Source organism: Budorcas taxicolor, chromosome 13 (genome assembly GCF_023091745.1).
Source record: "Budorcas taxicolor isolate Tak-1 chromosome 13, Takin1.1, whole genome shotgun sequence".
NCBI lineage: Eukaryota > Metazoa > Chordata > Mammalia > Artiodactyla > Bovidae > Budorcas > Budorcas taxicolor.
In genome coordinates, this window is record NC_068922.1 from 20,621,522 (window position 1) to 20,641,961 (window position 20,440).

At 36.7% G+C, this 20,440-nt stretch overlaps 1 protein-coding gene across 1 annotated transcript in view; it reads left to right on the forward strand.

Annotated features, from left to right (window-relative positions):
* MALRD1 (MAM and LDL receptor class A domain containing 1) overlaps window positions 1–20,440 on the forward strand; it is a 603,405-nt gene that overhangs the window by 278,496 nt on the left and 304,469 nt on the right. The window contains exons 28-29 of the mRNA XM_052651192.1: window positions 12,906–13,151; window positions 14,954–15,111. Of these exons, the coding sequence (XP_052507152.1) occupies window positions 12,906–13,151; window positions 14,954–15,111 (404 nt within the window). The remainder of the gene's footprint in view (window positions 1–12,905; window positions 13,152–14,953; window positions 15,112–20,440) is intronic.

The window sequence follows — 20,440 nt, forward strand, 5'->3', positions numbered from 1 at the left end:
CATGAAATGATGGGACCAGATGCCATGATCTGCTGAATGTTAATGTTATATAATGTTATATAAAAATAAGGTATTTCTATTATTATGTATTATGACACTAATCTATCTTTTTCTTGCAAATAATAATAGAAGTTTATTTTGTCTCAAATTTTCCTCTTCCCCTGACTTGAATAAATGGTTAAATCATTCAGCCAGTTTTTCATACAAAAAACCTATAAGTGTTCTTGATTTTTCCCATACTGATTATTTACCTTTGAATCTACCAGAAATTTCTGTGGCCCTGTTTTCTTTAACATATTTTCCAATATCAGCCACTTTTCACCATCAACTCAGCTACTCTTCTAATGACAATGTTAACAGCTCAAAGGGGTTGAGTATTCACTGTGTTCCAGGCATTGCTTACTTAATACTCATACCTGTGAGTCTGAACCTACTTCATCCCTAAACATAATAGCCTCCTGGTGGGTCTCCTTTTATGTATTCATGCTACTATTTCCATGTGCCAATCAAGAAGGTTTTTTTTTTTTTTAAATTTGTTTCTGGGTGGTATTCAGCTCAGTTCAGTCACTCAGTTGTGTCTGACTCTCTGCGACCCCATGGACTGCAGCACACCAGGCCTCCCTATCCATCACCAACTCCCAGAGTTTACCCACTTTCATGTCCATTGAGTCGGTGATGTCATCCTACTATCTTATCCTCTGTCGTCCCCTTCTCCTCCCGCCTTCAATCTTTCCCAGCATCAGGGTCTTTTCAAATGAGTCAGCTCTTCACATCAGGTGGCCAAAGTACTGAGTTTCCGCTTCAACATCAGTCCTTCCAATGAACATTCAGAACTGATCTCCTTTAGGATGGACTGGTTGGATCTCCTTGCAGTCCAAGGGAATCTCAAGAATCTTCTCCAACACCACAGTTCAAAAGCATCAATTCTTCAGCACTCAGCTTTCTTTATAGTCCAACTCTCACATCCATACATGACTCCTGGAAAAACCATATCCTTGGCTAGATGGACCTTTGTTGGCAAAGTAATGTCTCTGCTTTTTAATATGCTGTCTAGGTTGGTCATAACTCTTCTTCCAAGGAGTGTCTTTTAATTTCATGGCTGCAATCACCATCTGCAGTGACTTTGGAGCCCCCAAAATAAAGTCTGTCACTATTTCCACTGTTTCTCCATCTATTTCCCATGAAGTGATGGGACCGGATGCCATGATCTTAGTTTTCTGAATATTGAGCTTAAACCAACTTTTTCACTCTCCTCTTTCACTTTCATCAAGAGGTTCTTCAGTTCGTCTTCACTTTCTGCCATAAGAGTGGAGTCATCTGCATATCTGAGGTTATCTATATTTCTTCTGGCAATCTTGATTTCAGCTTGTGCTTCTAAGTTTGTAACTAGATTCTTTGCATTAGGCTCTCTTTATCCTTTGATTCCATCTGTTTACCCATTTGGTCATTTCTGTCTTACTGAAGAGAAAGTATTAAAATATCATTAACATGTACCTTATATACAATGAAATATTAGTCATAAAAAGAAATAAATTTGAGTCACTGGGAGTGAGGGGGATGAACCTGTTATACAGAGTGAAGTAAGAAAGAGAAAAACAAATATTGTATATTAATGCATATATGTGAACTCTAGAAAAATGGTACCAATGAACCTATTGCAAGGGAGGAATGGAAACACAGATGTAGAGAACAGACTTGCGGACACAGCAGAGGAAGGAGAGGACGGGACGAGTTGAGAAAGTAGCACTGATCGTGTATAAAATTGTACTTTAGCCTTCTTCTCCTTAGTTACCACATTTGAAAATGGAGGTAATGTTTCTTATAATGTTGTTATGAGGATTAGAGATGATATTCATAAAATGTCTAGCACAAAGAAAAACATATAGGAGGTGATTGATAAATAACTAATTTTGCCATTTACTTTAAAATTGCTTTTCACTCATTTTAACCATATTTTAATATATATGCATGCTCATATATTTAATACTGTCATATGTATATATACAAAATTATACATATATATATAATATGTGTGACTTATGCAACACATATGTAACATACACACACACACAGACATACACACAAAAGTACTGAAAACTAGGTAGACAATATATATTTTAAGGAAAGTGAAAGTGAAGTGAAGTCGCTCAGTCGTGCCCAACTCTGCGACCCCATGGATAGTAGCCTGCACCAAGCTCCTCTGTCCATGGGATTTTCAAGGCAAGAAGTACTAGAGTGGGTTGCCATTTCCTTCTCCAGGAAATCTTCCTGGAGATTTCCCAGGGATCGAACCCAGGTCTCTCACATTGTAGACAGACGCTTTACCGTCTGAGCCACCAGGGAAATCCTATATTTTAATCTTGTTTTAAAAGGATTTTGCATTCAACTCACTGTGAATGATATATACTAAGTCAAAAATACATAAACTAAAGCAAATTCAACATGGCTTGGTTTACCGAAGTTAATTTTAGACATAATACATTGCACAAATGGGAGTAGCATTTAGGCACCCAAATCCTATGGATTTGCTTTGCTTCCTATTAATAGAATTTAGCTTAAATGGTCTTTTGTATATTTCCCTTTGAATTAGGTAATTGCCTCAGTTTCATTACATAGAATTTTTGTTAACCAGGTCAATAGGGTTTACAAATGGAAACTGCTTTGTTATAGGATCAAATTATATAAAGGTAGTATTAAATTGGGATTGTGACTATAATAAATTCTGCCTATAGAAGTAATAGGTAAATCTTTGCTTAAAGTATTGAAAATGTATATTTTGAACAAACTGAATAGCTACTGTCACTATCCAAAACAAAAGGAGAAAAACCCAGAAGTATTTGACATTTTCATCACAGCAAAACAGGTCTGAAGTGACTGACTCCGTATAATTTTCTCAGCCTTGGTATCTCAGATTTCATCAGTTCAAACACAGTCCTGTGCCTGTTATCCTTGTCCAACAACCAGAGTAGCAAGTCATTTTCACTCAGCCATCTTCTAGGAGGGCTTCCCTGATGGGTCAGTGGTAAAGAATCCACCTGCCAAGCAGGGGATGTGAGTTTGATCCCTGGGTCAGGAAGATCCCCTGGAGAAAATGGGAATCCACTCCAATATTCTTGCCGGGGAAATTCCATGGACAGAGGAGCTTGGTGGGTTACTTTTCATGGGGTCGCAAGGAGTCGGACACGACTTAGCAACTGAGCATGCACTATCTTCTAGGAAGCTCTCAGTCATCACTGTGCTCTCCTCTGTTTTATTCACTTCATTCATTCATTCACTCATTAATTTTTTTGTTCAGCCAGTGAACGTATAGTGAGCACTTTTAAGGTGTGTCGATCTCAGTCCCCTATGGACCCTTTTGACTGGCGGTGGAAAGAGTCAAATGCCAATAACCATGTAGACACATATAACACAGAGTTCTGAAAAGTTCTTTGAAGAAAAGCTGCCTGGTGTGATAACAGGTTATAACAGAAGGATTTGACCAAACATGGCTTCTTGCAGGAAGTAGAGATTGAGCTTAAATCTACAAGATTTTCAAAGGGAGAGTTGTTGAGGCAGGTAGGTGGTTCAGCTTGTGTAAAGTGTCTGTGGTTGGAGGGGCTGGATGAAGGCCAGGAGGTTCATGGTGGGAAGTTGAGGGGAAGAGCATGATCAAAGAGGAGGCTGGAAAGGTGAGTGGCAAACAGACCTGGAGTTGATTCTCTGTCACCTCAGCAAACTTGGCCTTTCCCCTAACTATAGTAGAGCATTTCATTCCTTATAACTCCTTTTTTAAACTGAAATTGGATTCAATTCTCCCTTAATTTCAACATTTCTTTCATAGCCATTTGGAGTAGAGTGTGTTCAGTCTCCCACTTCTCCATAAACCATGGTGTCCAGAAAATTGTCAACATTCTTGCCGCTCATACCAGGCTAATACTCTTCAAAGGAACTTTAATTGGGATTTCCCAATTATAATATAATTTTACAACCATAGCCCTTTCTTTAACCACGGATGAGGCCCTGGTGTGTTCAGGCCTTTGTTCTCACCAATTTCTTTTTAAAATAAAGCAAACTTTCATTTCATCACACACACACAGTATTACCAAAAAGGAGCAGAAATTAAAAATTTTCTTTTGACTTTAGTCTTTGTTTCTATTTCCAGAGGAATTGTTCACTGCTTATGTATCTTTCCAGAGACAGTCAATAAATACACCAGCACACATGTATGTTGTGCTTGTGTATATATTCCTCTTTTTCACTCTAAAAATCTTACTGTTCATTTGCAGCCAAAGTAAATTTCAGGTGCATCAAAGGTTTGAAATCTTTTTAAAAATGAAATCATATAGTAATCATACAGTCCTGGAAAACATATGGAAGGCTTTTATTTAGTATGGGATTGTCAAAAGCCATAAAAGGAAGGATGGAAAAATTTAACTGCATAGAAGTACAAAATACAATTTTCCTAAAGTGATTTCGAGCTTGAAATTTAACCGTAGGTCAGACTTGTAGCTCTAGCTTTGTCTTATGGCAACAGCTCCATTTGCAATGTCTTAGATAAAAATAATTCTCCTTAAATACTTGGAGCCCCTACTAGGTACACTGAAAGACAATAAATAATTATTTTACATTTCTTGACAGCAAAAATAAGACTCCAGAAAACAGAGATGCTTCGTGATCTAACTCATTACTTTATGTTACTAAGTATGATACCCGTAAAACCAAGATATACAGATCGTTTACCACCAAGACGTTAGACATGTTCTCCAAGTCAGAATTATTAAGAAACATGTATCTTTACAGGTTACTTTGTAATTATTTTAGTGATCTTCTAGGAGAGTTAGAGTTAATTCAAGGTGAGCATGTAATGTTAATGTAATATTTCTCAAACGTTCAGTATTAAAATTGAGTAAAAGTTGAGAAATGAACTGACAGTGTGTTTTGAATGAACATGAGTGGTAACTGTGTTAGTGTAAATTTCATCGTTCTGATCAAGACTGTTAGAAAGTGCTCTTTGAATATTTGGATTGCTACTATTTGGAATGAAGAAGTGGGAGCCTGCAGGCACAATATTTTTATATTTTGTCCAGCTGGCAGTTTGTTCCCAGTTGAGGGCTGAGTGAGCCTTTGGCTAGTAAGCCTTGCCCGGGAAGCACAGAAGTACAGAATGCTACTCTTCTCAGGTAGGGCCTCAGCAGTACTGCAGTCACAGCCAGCTGGAAGCATGTCAGGTCTTTTTCCTTAAAACCTGGAGACCTTTTTTCAACCTAGACTTTCCTCCATGTTTCTCTTTTATTTCTTATTGCAAATTACAGTTTCTCTACTTTTGTTGCTGTTGTTGTCTTTCGTTTGTCAGTGCTTTAAGGCCACCACTATCTATTTTATGGAACTTTTTTCCACATATTATCTCCTTCATGCTAATAACATTAAAGTAGATCCCAGAAACCTTGATATTTTCAAGTTTTTGCTGAAAATTACTAAAGGGAAATATCAAGAGGCTTGAAAATAACTAATAGGAAGGCCTTTGAAATCTTTTAGCATCTCCCAAAGCAAATGGTCTGCCATGTTTTACCTACTGCAAAGACAATAACCAGAAGGGTTTTATTTTCTAGCCTCATATCATGCAGAAGGTTTGGTTGCTCCAGTGAACTCTCTTGCCATATGAACAGAATTGCAAAGTGAGATAAAGAAATGCATCTCCTGACATTCAGGACCTGGTCTGGAACTGTCAGCTAGGCCTTGAAGTTGTATGAGCTGGTGCTTCTCCTGTTTATAGTGTAAACAGTTTCACAGAGCATAAGCATCAGACATAGATTTCCCCCAAGCTTCTAGCTGCTTATGGCTGGAGAATAATTTCATACCTTCTTACTCTTTCTTATATGTGTGGTAAGAGCCGAAGTCCTCTCATTACTTATTTTGTTGTTGAAATTATTTCTGATGACCAGTAATTCAGACTTTCATCATAATGATGTAATTTTTTTGAGCACTTTTCTAATTTTTGGCACACACAAAAAATTCCTAGGCTCATCTTGGACCTTCTTTTCCTTAGCCCCAAATAGACCATTTTTCCAAGGAGACCTAGTTCCTTGTAATGGGGAATAGTATTTAAATATTGTAGCATTTGGGACAGAGAAGTAACATTCAATTTATATAAAATATCTCCATGGTTTTTCTAGGTAAATATTTTTATTAAAGTATAGTTGATTTATAATGTGTTAATTAATTTTCTGCTGTAGAGAAAAGTGATTTATATATGTGTGTGTGTATGTATACATTACATTCTTTTTAATATTCTCTTCCATGATGGTTTATCATAGGATATTGAATACAGTTCCCTGTGTTATACAGTAGAACTTTGTTGTTTATCCATTTTGTATATAACAGCTTACATCACCATCGTTCTTTATTGCTTAATGGGAAGTGGTAGGGTACAGAGATCAGGAAGGAAAGTGTTGTAATAAAATCACACACAGAAAATGATAGTGGCTTGAACCAAAAGTAGTAGTAACATCACCTTTTGCAACAGAGTAGGATTGAAAATTGACAGAATTCACTGAAAGATTATATATGAGTTATGAGATAAAATATTATATATTATTAAAACAGTATTATATGTGAATATATAATAATTATTATTATTATTATTTAGAGAATGAGGAAAGGAAACTGGAGAGAGTGTTATGCTGGTTAGGGGATAGGACCTGGATGAAGATTACTGTGCACAGGTAGGTAGGGGCTGATGTATTTGGGATGTTCCACCAACAGGGGGAGCACCTGGGCTTTCTTAGAAAACCTCATTTTGTGAGTAATGCAATCCTGGTGTGTTGTGTGGTGTTATCAGTCTTAATATCTGAACCAAATTTTGGACAGCAGTCTACCTTGAAACTGAGGATAGTCCCAAGCTCTAGGAGTTGTAATAATAATATATGTAATATTTTATCTCATAAATCATGTAAACGTTCAGTGAATTCTGTCGATTGTCAGTCTTATAATTAGAATATATCTTATCACCTCTAAGACTGATGACATCACATACATACCAAGATGGTTTGAAAATTTCCTGGATGTAGAACACATGGGGAAAGGCTGTCAGTCATTAAGTCATACGTTGAAAAGTGGAGTCAGACTTCCAATACAGAGCTCTTTGCAAGACTTTTTTCTCTCCAAGCAACTGGACTTATAGAGTTGCCATTAACACAGATGGAGCAGACTGTTCAGTGAGTAAGTTTGAAGGGGAAGAATCAGATTTTGAACGTAAGCATATTAAGTTTCAAAGTCTCTCATGTTTACATGGGAGGTTTTAAAATTTTATAATTTGTTCTTCCTTACAAAATTAAGGGCTTCCCTACTGCTCAGATGGTAAAGAATCTGCCTGCAATGCGGAAGACCTGGGTTTGATCCCTGGGATGGGAAGTTCCTTGGAGGAGGGCATGGCAACCTACTCCAGTGTTCTTGCCTGGAAAATCCCCATGGACGAAAGATCCTGGCGGACTATAGTCCATTGGGTTGCAAAGAATCAGACACAACTGAGCGACTAATCACAGCACACCACACAAAATTAAACTGCCTATCAGGAGGGTTACTGCCTAATTTACACAGTATTTTTTTCTGTAAAAAAGAACACACTATCATTAGATCCTTAATATCAAATCATTTAAAGGTATACACCTTACTTTTAGGTAGCTGATTTCCTTGAACAAAACAATAGCCATAGAAAATAATTTAGAAATAGGTAAATAATATTAGTTGATAACTTCCCTTGAATTTACCAAAAAATGTTGCTTGTTGTTTTATGGATAAGTGTACATTATAGCAGTGAAATTTTATTTATTAACCTAGAGAGCTGTCTGTTGAAAATTAATTTTGTGTTATATTTGAATTATTATATTTTAAATTATGCAAGTGTTTATGTTTTATAAATGTAAAACAGTGATTCACATTATGACTATCTTAAAATATTAGCTATATTGATTGTGTAATATTTTGCCTCATGTTTCCACTTAGAGACATGTCCAAATTATTTTCTCTTGTGTTTTAGAAGAATTAGATTTTAGCTTGACCCAGTTGCTTTGGAGAAAAACATCTTCAAAACCAGTAAATTTGCTTTTATTTCCCCAGACAAATTGAAATTGATTGAATCAATACAAATGTCAATTATATAAAATCATATGATCTAGTAATTTCTCATGTTCTCAACAGATCCATGAGAAATAATGTATCTGGTAGTCAACACTGGTGTTTCATCCCTCAGTGATCTTGTGTCTTACAATAGTAGACCTACCACTGTTCTTCAAGTCAATGGACTTAAAAAATAATTCTGAAGACAACACCTGGGTCCAAATTGCATTGCTCCTCTTGAAAATTCAGCAAGTCACTTAACATCTATAATCATCAGTTTTCTCATCTATAAGTGAGAGGGTTAATGTAAATGATCTCCATTTCTGTGTAGCTCAAAAATGTTTAAATGTTACAATTCTCAGTCAAGCTCTGTAATTGAAACAGCAAAGGTCTTTTGTCTTACCCTCCAATCTGCCAGCTGAACTGGGCACCTAAATAAAAATAGTTTAATCTTACACTGCAATAAAGGAAAATGTTAGCAATTAACCTAGAAGACAAGAAAAGTTTTGTTAGAGACAGAATGCATAGTTGAAATTTGTTTCAAAGACATTGCAAATGTAAAAGCCATTTAATTAGGCAATCTTGAATGTGCAGTCCAAGAAGAGCTTAGCACACAAAGTGGCTGGGAATTCTCAGAACACCAGTTCTTCCCCATTGATCTCTACCTGGCCTTCCATTCCTCTCCTGCCACTTCTTTCCTCTTAGCCATCTGTTTTATAAAATGTGAGACTGATCCAGAGCATAAAAGCTTTTCTATAAGATTCTATCAAAAGCAGTTTCCAATTCTCAGAACACCTTCCATTAAATGTCTGAATCACCTCCTTCCTCTAATCCATACCAGTCCTCAACCTCCAGCCACTCTCTCAGGCCATGGAAACTCCCACCTGAAAGAAAACTACAGTTCAATATCACTGATGAACATAGATGCAAAAGTCCTTAACAAAATTCTAGCAATCAGAATCCAACAACACATTAAAAAGATCATACACCATGACCAGATGGGCTTTATCCAAGGGATACAAGGATTCTTCAATATCCACACATCAATCAATGTAATTCACCACATTAACAAATTGAAAAATAAAAACCAGATGATTATCTCAATAGATGCAGAGAAAGCCTTTGACAAAATTCAACATCCATTTATGATAAAAACTCTCCAGAAAGCAGGAATAGAAGGAACATACCTCAACATAATAAAAGCTATATATGACAAACCCACAGCAAACATTATCCTCAATGGTGAAAAACTGAAAGCATTTCCTCTAAAGTCAGGAACAAGACAAAGCTGCCCATTTTCACCACTACTATTCAACATAGTTCTGGAAGTTTTGGCCACAGCTATTAGAGCAGAAAAAGAAATAAAAGGAATCCAAATTGGAAAAGAAGAAGTAAAACTCTCACTGTTTGCAGATGACATGATCCTCTACATAGAAAACCCTAAAGACTCCACCAGAAAATTCCTAGAGCTAATTGATGAATATAGTAAAGTTGCAAGATATAAAATCAACACACAGAAATCCCTTGCATTTCTATATGCTAATAATGAGAAAACAGAAAGAGAAATTAAGAAAACAATTCCATTCACCATTGCAACAAAAAGAATAGAATACTTAGGAATATATCTACCTAAAGAAACTAAAGAACTATATATAGAAAACTATAAAACAATGGTGAAAGAAATCAAAGAGGACACTAACAGATGGAGAAATATACCATCTTCATAGATTGGAAGAATCAATATAGTGAAAATGAGTATACTACCCAAAGCAATCTATAGATTCAATGTAATCCCTATCAAGCAACCAACGGTATTTTTCACAGAGCTAGAACAAATAATTTCACAATTTATATGGAAATACAAAAAACCTCGAATAGCCAAAGCAATCTTGAGAAAGAAGAATGGAACTGGAGGAATCAACCTGCCTGACTTCAGGCTCTACTACAAAGCCACAGTCATCAAGACAGTATGGTACTGGCACAAAGACAGAAATATAGATCTATGGGACAAAATAGAAAGCCCAGAGATAAATCCACACACCTATGGACACCTTATCTTTGACAAAGGAGGCAAGAATATACAATGGATTAAAGACAATCTCTTTAACAAGTGGTGCTGGGAAAACTGGTCAACCACTTGTAAAAGAATGAAACTAGAACACTTTCTAGCACCACACACAAAAATAAACTCAAAATGGATTAAAGATCTAAATGTAAGACCAGAAACTATAAAACTCCTAGAGGAGAACATAGGCAAAACACTCTCCAACATAAATCACAGCAGGATCCTCTATGACTCACCTCCCAGAATACTGGAAATAAAAGCAAAAATAAACAAATGGGACCTAATTAAAATTAAAAGCTTCTGCACAACAAAGGAAAATATAAGCAAGGTGAAAAGACAGCCTTCTGAATGGGAGAAAATAATAGCAAATGAAGCAACTGACAAACAACTAATCTCAAAAATATACAACCAACTCCTGCAGCTCATTCCAGAAAAATAAACGACCCAATCAAAAAATGGGCCAAAGAACTAAATAGACATTTCTCCAAAGAAGACATATAGATGGCTAACAAACACATGAAAAGATTCTCAACATCACTCGTTATCAGAGAATTGCAAATCAAAACCACAATGAGGTACCATTTCATGCCAGTCAGAATGGCTGCAATCCAAAAGTCTGCAAGCAATAAATGCCAGAGAGGATGTGGAGAAAAGGGAACCCTCTTACACTGTTGGTGGGAATGCAAACTAGTCCAGCCACTGGGGAGGACAGTGTGGAGATTCCTTTAAAAACTGGGAATAGAACTGCTTTATGACCCAGCAATCCCACTGCTGGGCATATACACCGAGGAAACCAGAACTGAAAGAGACATGTGTACCTCAATGTTCATAGCAGCACTGTTTATAATAGCTAGGACATGGAAGCAACCTAGATGTCCATCAGCAGATGAATGGATAAGAATGCTGTGGTACATATACACAATGGAGTATTACTCAGCCATTAAAAAGAATACATTTGAATCAGTTCTAATGAGATGGATTAAACTGGAGCCTATTATACAGAGTGAAGTATGCCAGAAAGAAAAACACCAATACAGTATACTAATGCATATATATGGAATTTAGAAAGAGGGTAACGATAACCCTGTGTGAGAGACAGCAAAAGAGACGAGATGTATAGAACAGTCTTTTGGACTCTGTGGGAGAGGGAGAGGGTGGGATAACTTGGGAGAATGGCATTGAAACCTGTATAATATCATGTATGAAACAAATTGCCAGTCCAGGTTCGATGCATGATACTGGATCCTTGGAGCTGGTGCACTGGGATGACCCAGAGGGATGGTATGGGGAGGGAGGAGGGAAGGTTGTTCAGGATGGGGAACACGTGTATACCTGTGGTGGATTCATGTTGATGTATGGCAAAACCAATACAATATTGTAAAGTAATTAAGCTCCAATTAAAATAAATAAATTTATATTAAAAGAAAACAAAAATAAAAAAATAAAAATGAAGTATGAAGTGGTATTACCAGCTCCCCTAACTGGCCAACTAAGCAGGAAGGAAAACAAAGTGACTTTTGTTTTCCTCTATTGTACTATATTGTACTCTATTGACTCGATTATACTATAGAGTCACAAAGCAAATGGGAAGTGATGTCACCACATCAGAACTTTTCCTACTGAAATATTGTCAACCACGGTGGTTATCTTCTATTGAAATATTGGAGCAGGATATTTATAACTTGATGTGCCTATTGAACTGGTTATTATTTCCAAAACACTTAAACTCATTCATTTGACTAATATTTACTGATTACCTGTGAAGGTTCAAGCACTCTTCTAGTGATAGAAACCAGAAGTCCCCAACCTTTTTGGCACAAGAGAATGGTTTTGTGAAAGATAATCTTTTCTGTGGCATGAGGGTGGGGGTATAGTTTTCTGATAATTCAAGCCCATTACATTTATTGTACACATTATTTCTATTCTTATTACATCAGCTCCACCTCAGATCATCAGGCGTTAGATCCCAGAGATTGAGGATCCCCAATATAAACAAGTCTCTCTAATTAGTTTAACATTTCACTATTATTTTTTTCTCTTTTCTGATCAGTAGACTAAAATTCATCAAATATAGGAATGATCCAAGTCACATAACTGATGAGTTATCAGCATCAGTTCAAACTCAGACATTCAAAAGCATCATGCTTTGTCTTAAAGTTTGTAGAAAAGTCTTTATGGGCAACATTACTTTGTAGGAAAATTGCTCCTTAAATTCCAAACAACTTGAAATAAATAAGCATTTTGGAGGAAAAAATCTGTTGGAAGGTTAAATATTAGTTGTATATCCATACCCCTGCTTCTGAGGAAGTGTGATATATATTTGGCTTCTGATAAATAATGGAGTGCATGGATACTGATGTACCTACAAATAACCCATGTTACATAAGTTCTTACTACCCTGAAGATCTTGTTTCAGGATTAAAAATAGAAAGCCTCTCTTTGGTTTTCAGATCTAATTTGTCTCTTTGAGGATAGCTCACAGGACATGCTGCATTTGAGGCCGATTGGAGTACATTCCTAGATCAATAAAATGACTGATTGTTTTCATTTTGAATGATGTTTGTAAATAAGCTATAGACCAGAACCCTGGAGAGATTAGGGGAGAGAGAGGCAGGGGTCAGACACCCCAAACTCCTAAGAACACTATGTTTCTTTACATATTAAAGGGAATCTACTCTTCCTACTTTTTAACCTCACGAACGTGGTGGGAGTGTTTCCTCATCCTTTTTGTTTGTTTGTTTTTTAGGTTACTGTCCACTTGGCTATCGGGAATGCCAGAATGGCAAATGTTTTAAACTGGAGCAGAGCTGTAATTTTGTAGATGACTGTGGAGATTATACTGATGAAAATGAATGTGGTGGCTCCTGTACTTTTGAAAAAGGCTGGTGTGGTTGGCAAAACTCCTTGGCTGAAAACTTCGATTGGGTGTTGGGGGTCGGCTCTCCACGAAGTCTAAGACCTCCCAGAGACCACACACTTGGAAATGAAAATGGTAGGTTATCAGGTTGTTCCAGTTACTCTAATTTTATTCACAGTGAGCATCACATTGTCTTTCCTGACATCAGAGAGACCACCGTGGTGCCAGGGCAACTAAGTCAAACATTTAATGAGTACCTTTGTCTCCCAGGACTGCATAGCAGACAGCCTCAGCGGGGTGGTGTTAAAAGCAGACATTTATTGTCTCACAGTTTGAGGGCTAGAAATTTGAAATCACAGTGTCAGTAAGGCTGGTGGTTCCTGTTGAGGACTTTGAAGGAGAATAATCTATTCCTTGCCTCTCACTAGCTTCTGGTAGCTTCAGATGCTACTCAGCTTGTAGGTGGGACTCTCTTTCTGTCTTTGCGTTGTCTTCCCTCTATGTATGTCTCTGTGTCTAAATTTTCCCTTTTCATTACAATAATCTTATTGAACTAGAGGCCACCCTCATGACTTTATTTTAACTTGATCATCAGCAAAAACCCTTTTTCCAAAGAAGCTCACATTAACTGGGACAGAAATTAGGACTTTCACATCTTTTGGGGGGACACATGTAACATATAACAGTGAGTAAGTAAAACTGAATATTGCTTTGATAATTGTAGATAGATGATAACATAGGCGGCCCTCAGGTACCTTTTTGAAATGACACATTTGCAATCAATAACCTTGAATTCTACCATTCATTTGATCAGTAGCAAGTCATGTAACTTTTCAGATCCTCAAATGTCTCCTCTGTCCAATGGAGATAATAAAATTTGCCCTGGAGTTGTCAAGATCAAGGGAGATGATCTGTATTTGGGGACAGGCAGTAGAAAGCCCTAAATGTGTTTTGCAGATGTAGCTGCAAGATCATCTCTCTGAAGGGTGCTTGGAATGGCTCATTTTTACAGTGAGCTGAACCTGTTTCTCAGATTTTTTGGTCAACAGGCAAAAGAGATTAGCAGAAGAAAGAAGGGATCTTGAATTTCTGGCTGCTACAGGGTAGAATAAAGATGTTTAAATATTGAAGTTTCACAGGCCTATGATAAAACAGGGGCTTCCCTAGTGGCTTCCCTAAAGAGCCCGCCTGCAATGCAGGAGACCTGGGTTTGCTCCCTGGATCAGGAAGATTCCCTTGGAGGAGGGCATAGCAACCCTCTCCAGAATTCTTACCAGGAGAATCCCCATGGACAGAGGAGACTGGTGGGCTATAATCCATGGGGTCACAAAGATTCAGACATGACTAAAAGACTAAGCACACAGCACATGATAAAACAGAGCTCTCCAAGCTGGACCAACCATGCCAGAGAAAGGAAGGAGGTCTGAGTCCCATTCTCACACTCAGCTCTACATACATGAAATGTTTTGGATATTTGGATAAACAAGCCCAAAACTCAGTATCTTTCCTTGTATGTTGTATATTAAAATTCTCATCATTTTGTTTGTGCACTCAAAAGGTGACTGACTGTTTGAAAGCATGTCATATTTCTTTATTTATATTTCATAGACAATCTTTGCATTGTTTCACAGTAACTGGATAGTTTGGGGAGTCTATGAAATGATTTCTGTAACTGTCTCATTGAGTCCATGGCATAAATACTCTGTCAGATCAATTCATCTGCACACTGTGAAGTACTTTGCTAAAAGCACAGACAGTTGGAAATTGTTCTGTCAGTGAGCTGGAGGCAAGGCTATTACATTTCCTTTCTCTTTCAAGTAGAAATACCTTTAGAAGTTGAGATCCTATGAAATGTAATTAAAAACCCTATGATAGAAAAACTAAAATGATCCTCTCCATGTTATTTTGGCATGATCTGAATCTCATCTTGTTCCTAGGGCACTTCCTGTATCTGGAAGCTACTCCAGTGGGCCTGCGGGGTGAAGAAGCACACCTCAAGAGTGGCCTGTGGCAAGAATCCAGTGCTGCCTGCACCATGAGCTTCTGGTATTTCATATCCACAAAAGCCACAGGGTCCATTCAGATCCTCATTAAGGTAAGGTTTCAGTTTGTGATGCCTCTGAGCTTCCTGAAGTTTCCTACAGGTAGCACATGGCCAAAGGGAGTTTATCACAACTCTGCTGACCTGGCCCTGGAAGGCCTCCTCCCATCAGAGGGTGATGCTGCTTGTGGTTCAGATGTTTTGTGGAATTTGGTAAACTGGGCACAGGAACCAGCTTGGAGCTCAACATCATACAACCAACATACAACAGGTTGTAACAGAGGTTATAACTGACTCTCAGAAACTCTTTGTGGTAACAGTTAGTCCAAGACCCACAAGTTTCTTCACTCTATTTGGGTATTTCCTTGCCTATACTCCTCACTGAAAGAATCTAGATGATGTGTACATCTGAAAGGAGAGTAGCTATCCATTGTAATTAATATATGAATGATCATTAAAGAAATTAATGTGAAACATTCTGGTTCTAAGTACAGCATACAAAGGACAGGACTGCCGAGGAGAATGATCAAGGTATGATTACATTGAACTGCTTATTAACTATGGCACAGTAATACATTTTCTTACTGTGGATTAATTAGATGTTTCTGACAGGGCTTTAATTTAGTTTAACAGAATGACAGTGTTTGGGGAGCAAAATAATGAAGTATATATTAATATTAATGAGACTTGGTTCACATACTTTGACTCTGGCAAGTTACAGCAGCAGCAAAAAGGTGGGGTGTGTGTATGTGTGTGTGTGCATACATGCATGCCTGCATGTATGTACACATGCGTGTTCATTTCAAGGATCTCTTTAGAATACCAAGAAAGCTTACTCTGAAAACATGCTTTTGGGGCTGTTGCTGTTTTCTCACACATGGGCTTTGGTGAAGTGCCCCCACATTGATGGACAATGCCTGACCAGAATATCAAAGGCCTCATTTGTCTGAATAGCTCATGGCTGCATAATTCATGTTTTATCTGAAACCTGAGCTAACTTTATAATTTAGGACCCTTCTCTAATAATGCAGAAAAGCCTGCCTAATAAAATGCATGCAGAAAATACCACAATGATTTATTCTTATATTTAAATATGAAAACTTACTGAAATACAGTGCTTAAAGTTCTTAGAAGAGTATTTTCTAGTACTCTATTGAATGTGACACTGGGTTATATGGTCTGTACTGTTAAATAATAAAACTTCAACTGAGGAAATTTAAAGATCAAATTGCTTTATTGAACGATTCATGAATTGGGCAGCATCCCATGTAGCAGATAGAAAGGAATTCTGCCAAGTTATAGAAACAAAAAAGGTTTTCAAAGGCAGAAAGAGGGCTGGAAAAGGAAATTATTAGCCAAAAAAAAAAAAAGCATTGTTTCAGGGAAGGTCCCCTCCTAAGGAGGATGGAAGGGTTCTTTTGGACAGATAATTTCTCTAGTGCTGACTGGTGAAGATTACATTCCTGAGGGAAGTTGAAACTGCAATTAAATTAAGTATTAAGGTCTTCGTTTTCTGTAGTGGTGCTTAGTACAAGGGACTCCATTTTGAGCAAGTTGTCTTTTTTCAACAGTGCCATGTGAAGGGTTTGATACACTGGATTTTACCTTTATTATTTGCTTCACTCATATTTACATTTCTCTTCTCTTATAGTAACAAGCTTTACATTACTATAAAAAACTTTACTATAAAATTGTACTGATTTGATATATATGTCTTCCTATCAAGTCACATTGAGCTCCCATATTCCTCCCAATTCCTCTGGACACTTAATAGCAACTTTAAAGACCTATATTCCTATTGTATTAAAAAAAATGCCTATTATTATTTAGCTACATTTATTATAGAGAGAAATCTTTCATACCATATATTGATTTTATATTCGTGAATTAGGGCAATCATTTCATTTTGGTAGCTAACACAATACATATTTTTGATCATCACTACAAAGTACTGCTTAGGCTTCTGTCTGTGTGGAAGCATGTTGGATTTCACTTCACTTATTAGTTGGAAATCGTCCTAGCCAGGTGGCAAACACAACAGGGTTATGAATGCTACCTTTTCTTTCTTTCTGAACTCCGTATCCTTTAAAATGGTCCCAATATATGCATATGGTGTCCCCGGCCCAGTCTCCTCTATTTTTTCTCAGGAATGCCTCCTTCTGTGTTCCCGTGTTTTTCCTCCACATCAGGTCCAACACAATCGGGTAGATTCAGCCTTTCACAAATCTTTCCTTGACACTTTTGCCAACCATGACTATTCCTTTTGCAAGTGTCCCCCACAGCTCCAGAAATTCTTCCTGATGACTGACTGTTCATTTATATTTATACTATTTCAATAGATACATCATAACATAGTGAAGGCAAAGCCTTGAGACTTAGTTCTTATGTCTGTCTCAGCTCTTCGGAGAAGGGACTGCAGGATGAAGGGATTAGAGGAAGGCAATGGTGCTTCCCCAGAGGAGCCCATCACTGGGCTCAGGACAACCATTGTTTGGGATAATCCTTGTGAAGGAATGGCCATTACACATTACATGCATGACATTAAAGTCTAACCTGGAGAATCTGTAATCTAGGTCTGAAATATATATATACATTCAGATGCAAAAGGCATGAAAGCACTGACCAATAATTTAATAACCATATAGTTCTAAAGGGTAGTGTTGTTGACTGCAAATCATAACCACAGTAACACATGCTGAGTCATGCATTTTTCTGCATATAATAATAATTCATTTTTCTTTTTAAAATTTATTATTTTTATTTTTAAATTTATTTTTAATTAAAGGATAATTGCTTTACAATGTTGTGTTGATTTCTGCCATATGACACCATGACTCATTTCTAAAATAGTATGTTTGCTCTTGATATCATCTATCATTTTTACCTACCTTTTAACTCATACATTCAATATGAAATTTCTCATTAAATTTTAATGTATTGCTTTTGAAACCATCTAATATTTAAAAAAATGAAACAAATGCTCAAGGGTAGAGTTACAGTTCCACAGCATGAAAGTTAACTTGTTTTTACAAATATATTTAATTTTACACATTTTTCAGGTCAATTTTTTCTGATGGAATTAATTAATAATGAGTAATATGTCGATTTTAATATGTAAAAAGGAATTGAGGGAATTTTAAAGTTTACATGCATTTGGTAAATTGTTTTCATAGGTAAAAATTCTAGTCTCATCATGAAACAAAAGGCCTTTGCATCTTTTCAATTAGTCTTGTGAATAAAATGCAGAAACACCTGCTACCTGAAGGGCATTATTGTGTTTTGGACCAACTCCATCTGTGATAAACTGTTGATATTTTAATCAAGATGACTTCATGCTATAAGGAATTTGAATCTATTTGACTAAAGGTCTTCAGGACTATCCATTATGCCATTGTGATAGAAAATGTAATGTATTCAAGCCTGAAGTGGAGGAAAATAATGTTATTTCAGGAGAGCCTTCCTGATTATAGCAACCTAGTTATGCTGAAAGATCATAATTAAATTAGCCTATTGCTTTATCTTGCTTAGTGATTCAGAGAATTTTTGGGCTGGTAAGGTCCTTCGAAGTATGTTTAAACTATTCATTTTACAGATGAAGGAACTAAGATTATGAGGTTGCCTTTCTTGTCCCAGCTCATATGGTATTTTAAGAAAAAAGTTAAGATGCAAATCCAATTTTCCTGACTTCTAATTCAGAGATCTTATGTACTTGATGTCTATCTAAAAATCATATTTAGTAAGGAAATACAGATTTTGTTCAGTAGGCAATGGAAAATGTCAAATCGACAAAGAAAAGGCCAGATTCCTTTGCCTACTTGGCAGAACTGCCTACTTGGCAGTTCTGGTTCTGATTTTACCCTCAGCCTAGCAAACAAGGAGCTTCAGTTGGGTTTAAGGGTCCACTGACAAAAGTGAGCACCTCCATCCTTTCTCACTCACCACTACCTCATCCCTGGTGCGTGCACACACACAATCCCCACAGTCCTAATGTGAGATTTACAGATAATTACTAATACTAATGTGCCTAAGAGAATGTCAGACAGGCTTTCATACTTAGACATCTTTTGATCTTTTCTGCCTATTGAATATATGATGCTATTTTAATCATGTTGTTGAGATTTGATTCATTATTTCAGAGAAGAGGATGTAGGGAATACGGATAGAGGGGCTACATAGCAGTTGTATATAGCATATTGATTGTTTCAAAGCCAGTCATGTGCATTGGGAGCTGTAAATTCATTAAACTAAACTTTAGTACCAGAACTTTATTTGCTTTTCTGGAGTTGTTTCAGTGTGTTAACAATTCAATCTGTGTAGTTTTGTAGCTATTGACTTTAGCCAAATCAAGGGAGAAAAGTTGATCTTTGCATTTCAAAAGATAGACTTACAAGAGGTCAACACACCCAGAGTTTGATTAATTAGTAGCCACAAGATCACAACACCATGGTTTATGTAAAACAAATGTTCCTTGGAGAACATGCCAGTGTGTTTTTTTTGTTTTATTTTTTTAAATTTGTTATTTTTTTTTAATTTGGAGGAAAATTGCTTAAAATTTTGTGTTGATTTCTGCTGCACAACAATGGGCAATGTTTATCCCCCATATATTTTTGGCTAAGATTTTTTTTCTGAACTTCTAACTACTTATTTCACATCTATCTCTTTTAGGATCCTCTACTGCTTCCCACTAGGCAGCCAGTGGAGTCCCTTCTATTAAGATTTCTATTAAGAGACTAGTTAATTAGTTTAATTGATCCTAGAGTTTTACTTTTCAAGAGACTCGTATGGTCAGCACTGAAGATTGTCCTTTTAACTCCTATATTGCTGTTTCACTTTCATTTCTATTCCCACTACTACAACTACTTTTTGGGCAAACCTCTACTTATTGACTGATTTCTTTCTTCTTTTTATTAAAGTATAGTTGATTTGCTATGTTGTATGTTTCAGGTGTACAACAGAGGGATTCAGTATTTTTATAGGTTATACTTCATTTAAATCTTTATAAAATAATGGTTTTTTCCACTATGCTGTACATTACATCCTTGTATCTCATTTATTTTACACCTGTACTTTATACCTCTTAATTCCCTTCTCGTATCTTGCCGCTCCTCTCACCCCTCTGCTGACTGGTAGCCACTAGCTTGCTCTCTGTATCGATAAGTCTATTCTGCCTTGTTATATTCCTCTGTTTTATTTTCCATTCCACATATAAATGAAAACATACAGTATTTGTCTTTCTCTAACATACTTCACTAAGCATAACGTCTGTGTTCATAGTGTTGCAAATGGCAAGATTTCATTCATTTTGTATGATTAAGATTAGGGTTAGTAATATTTGCTTTTATGTGTGAGTTTGTTGCCTGTATCCCAGGAGGACAAAGTCAAG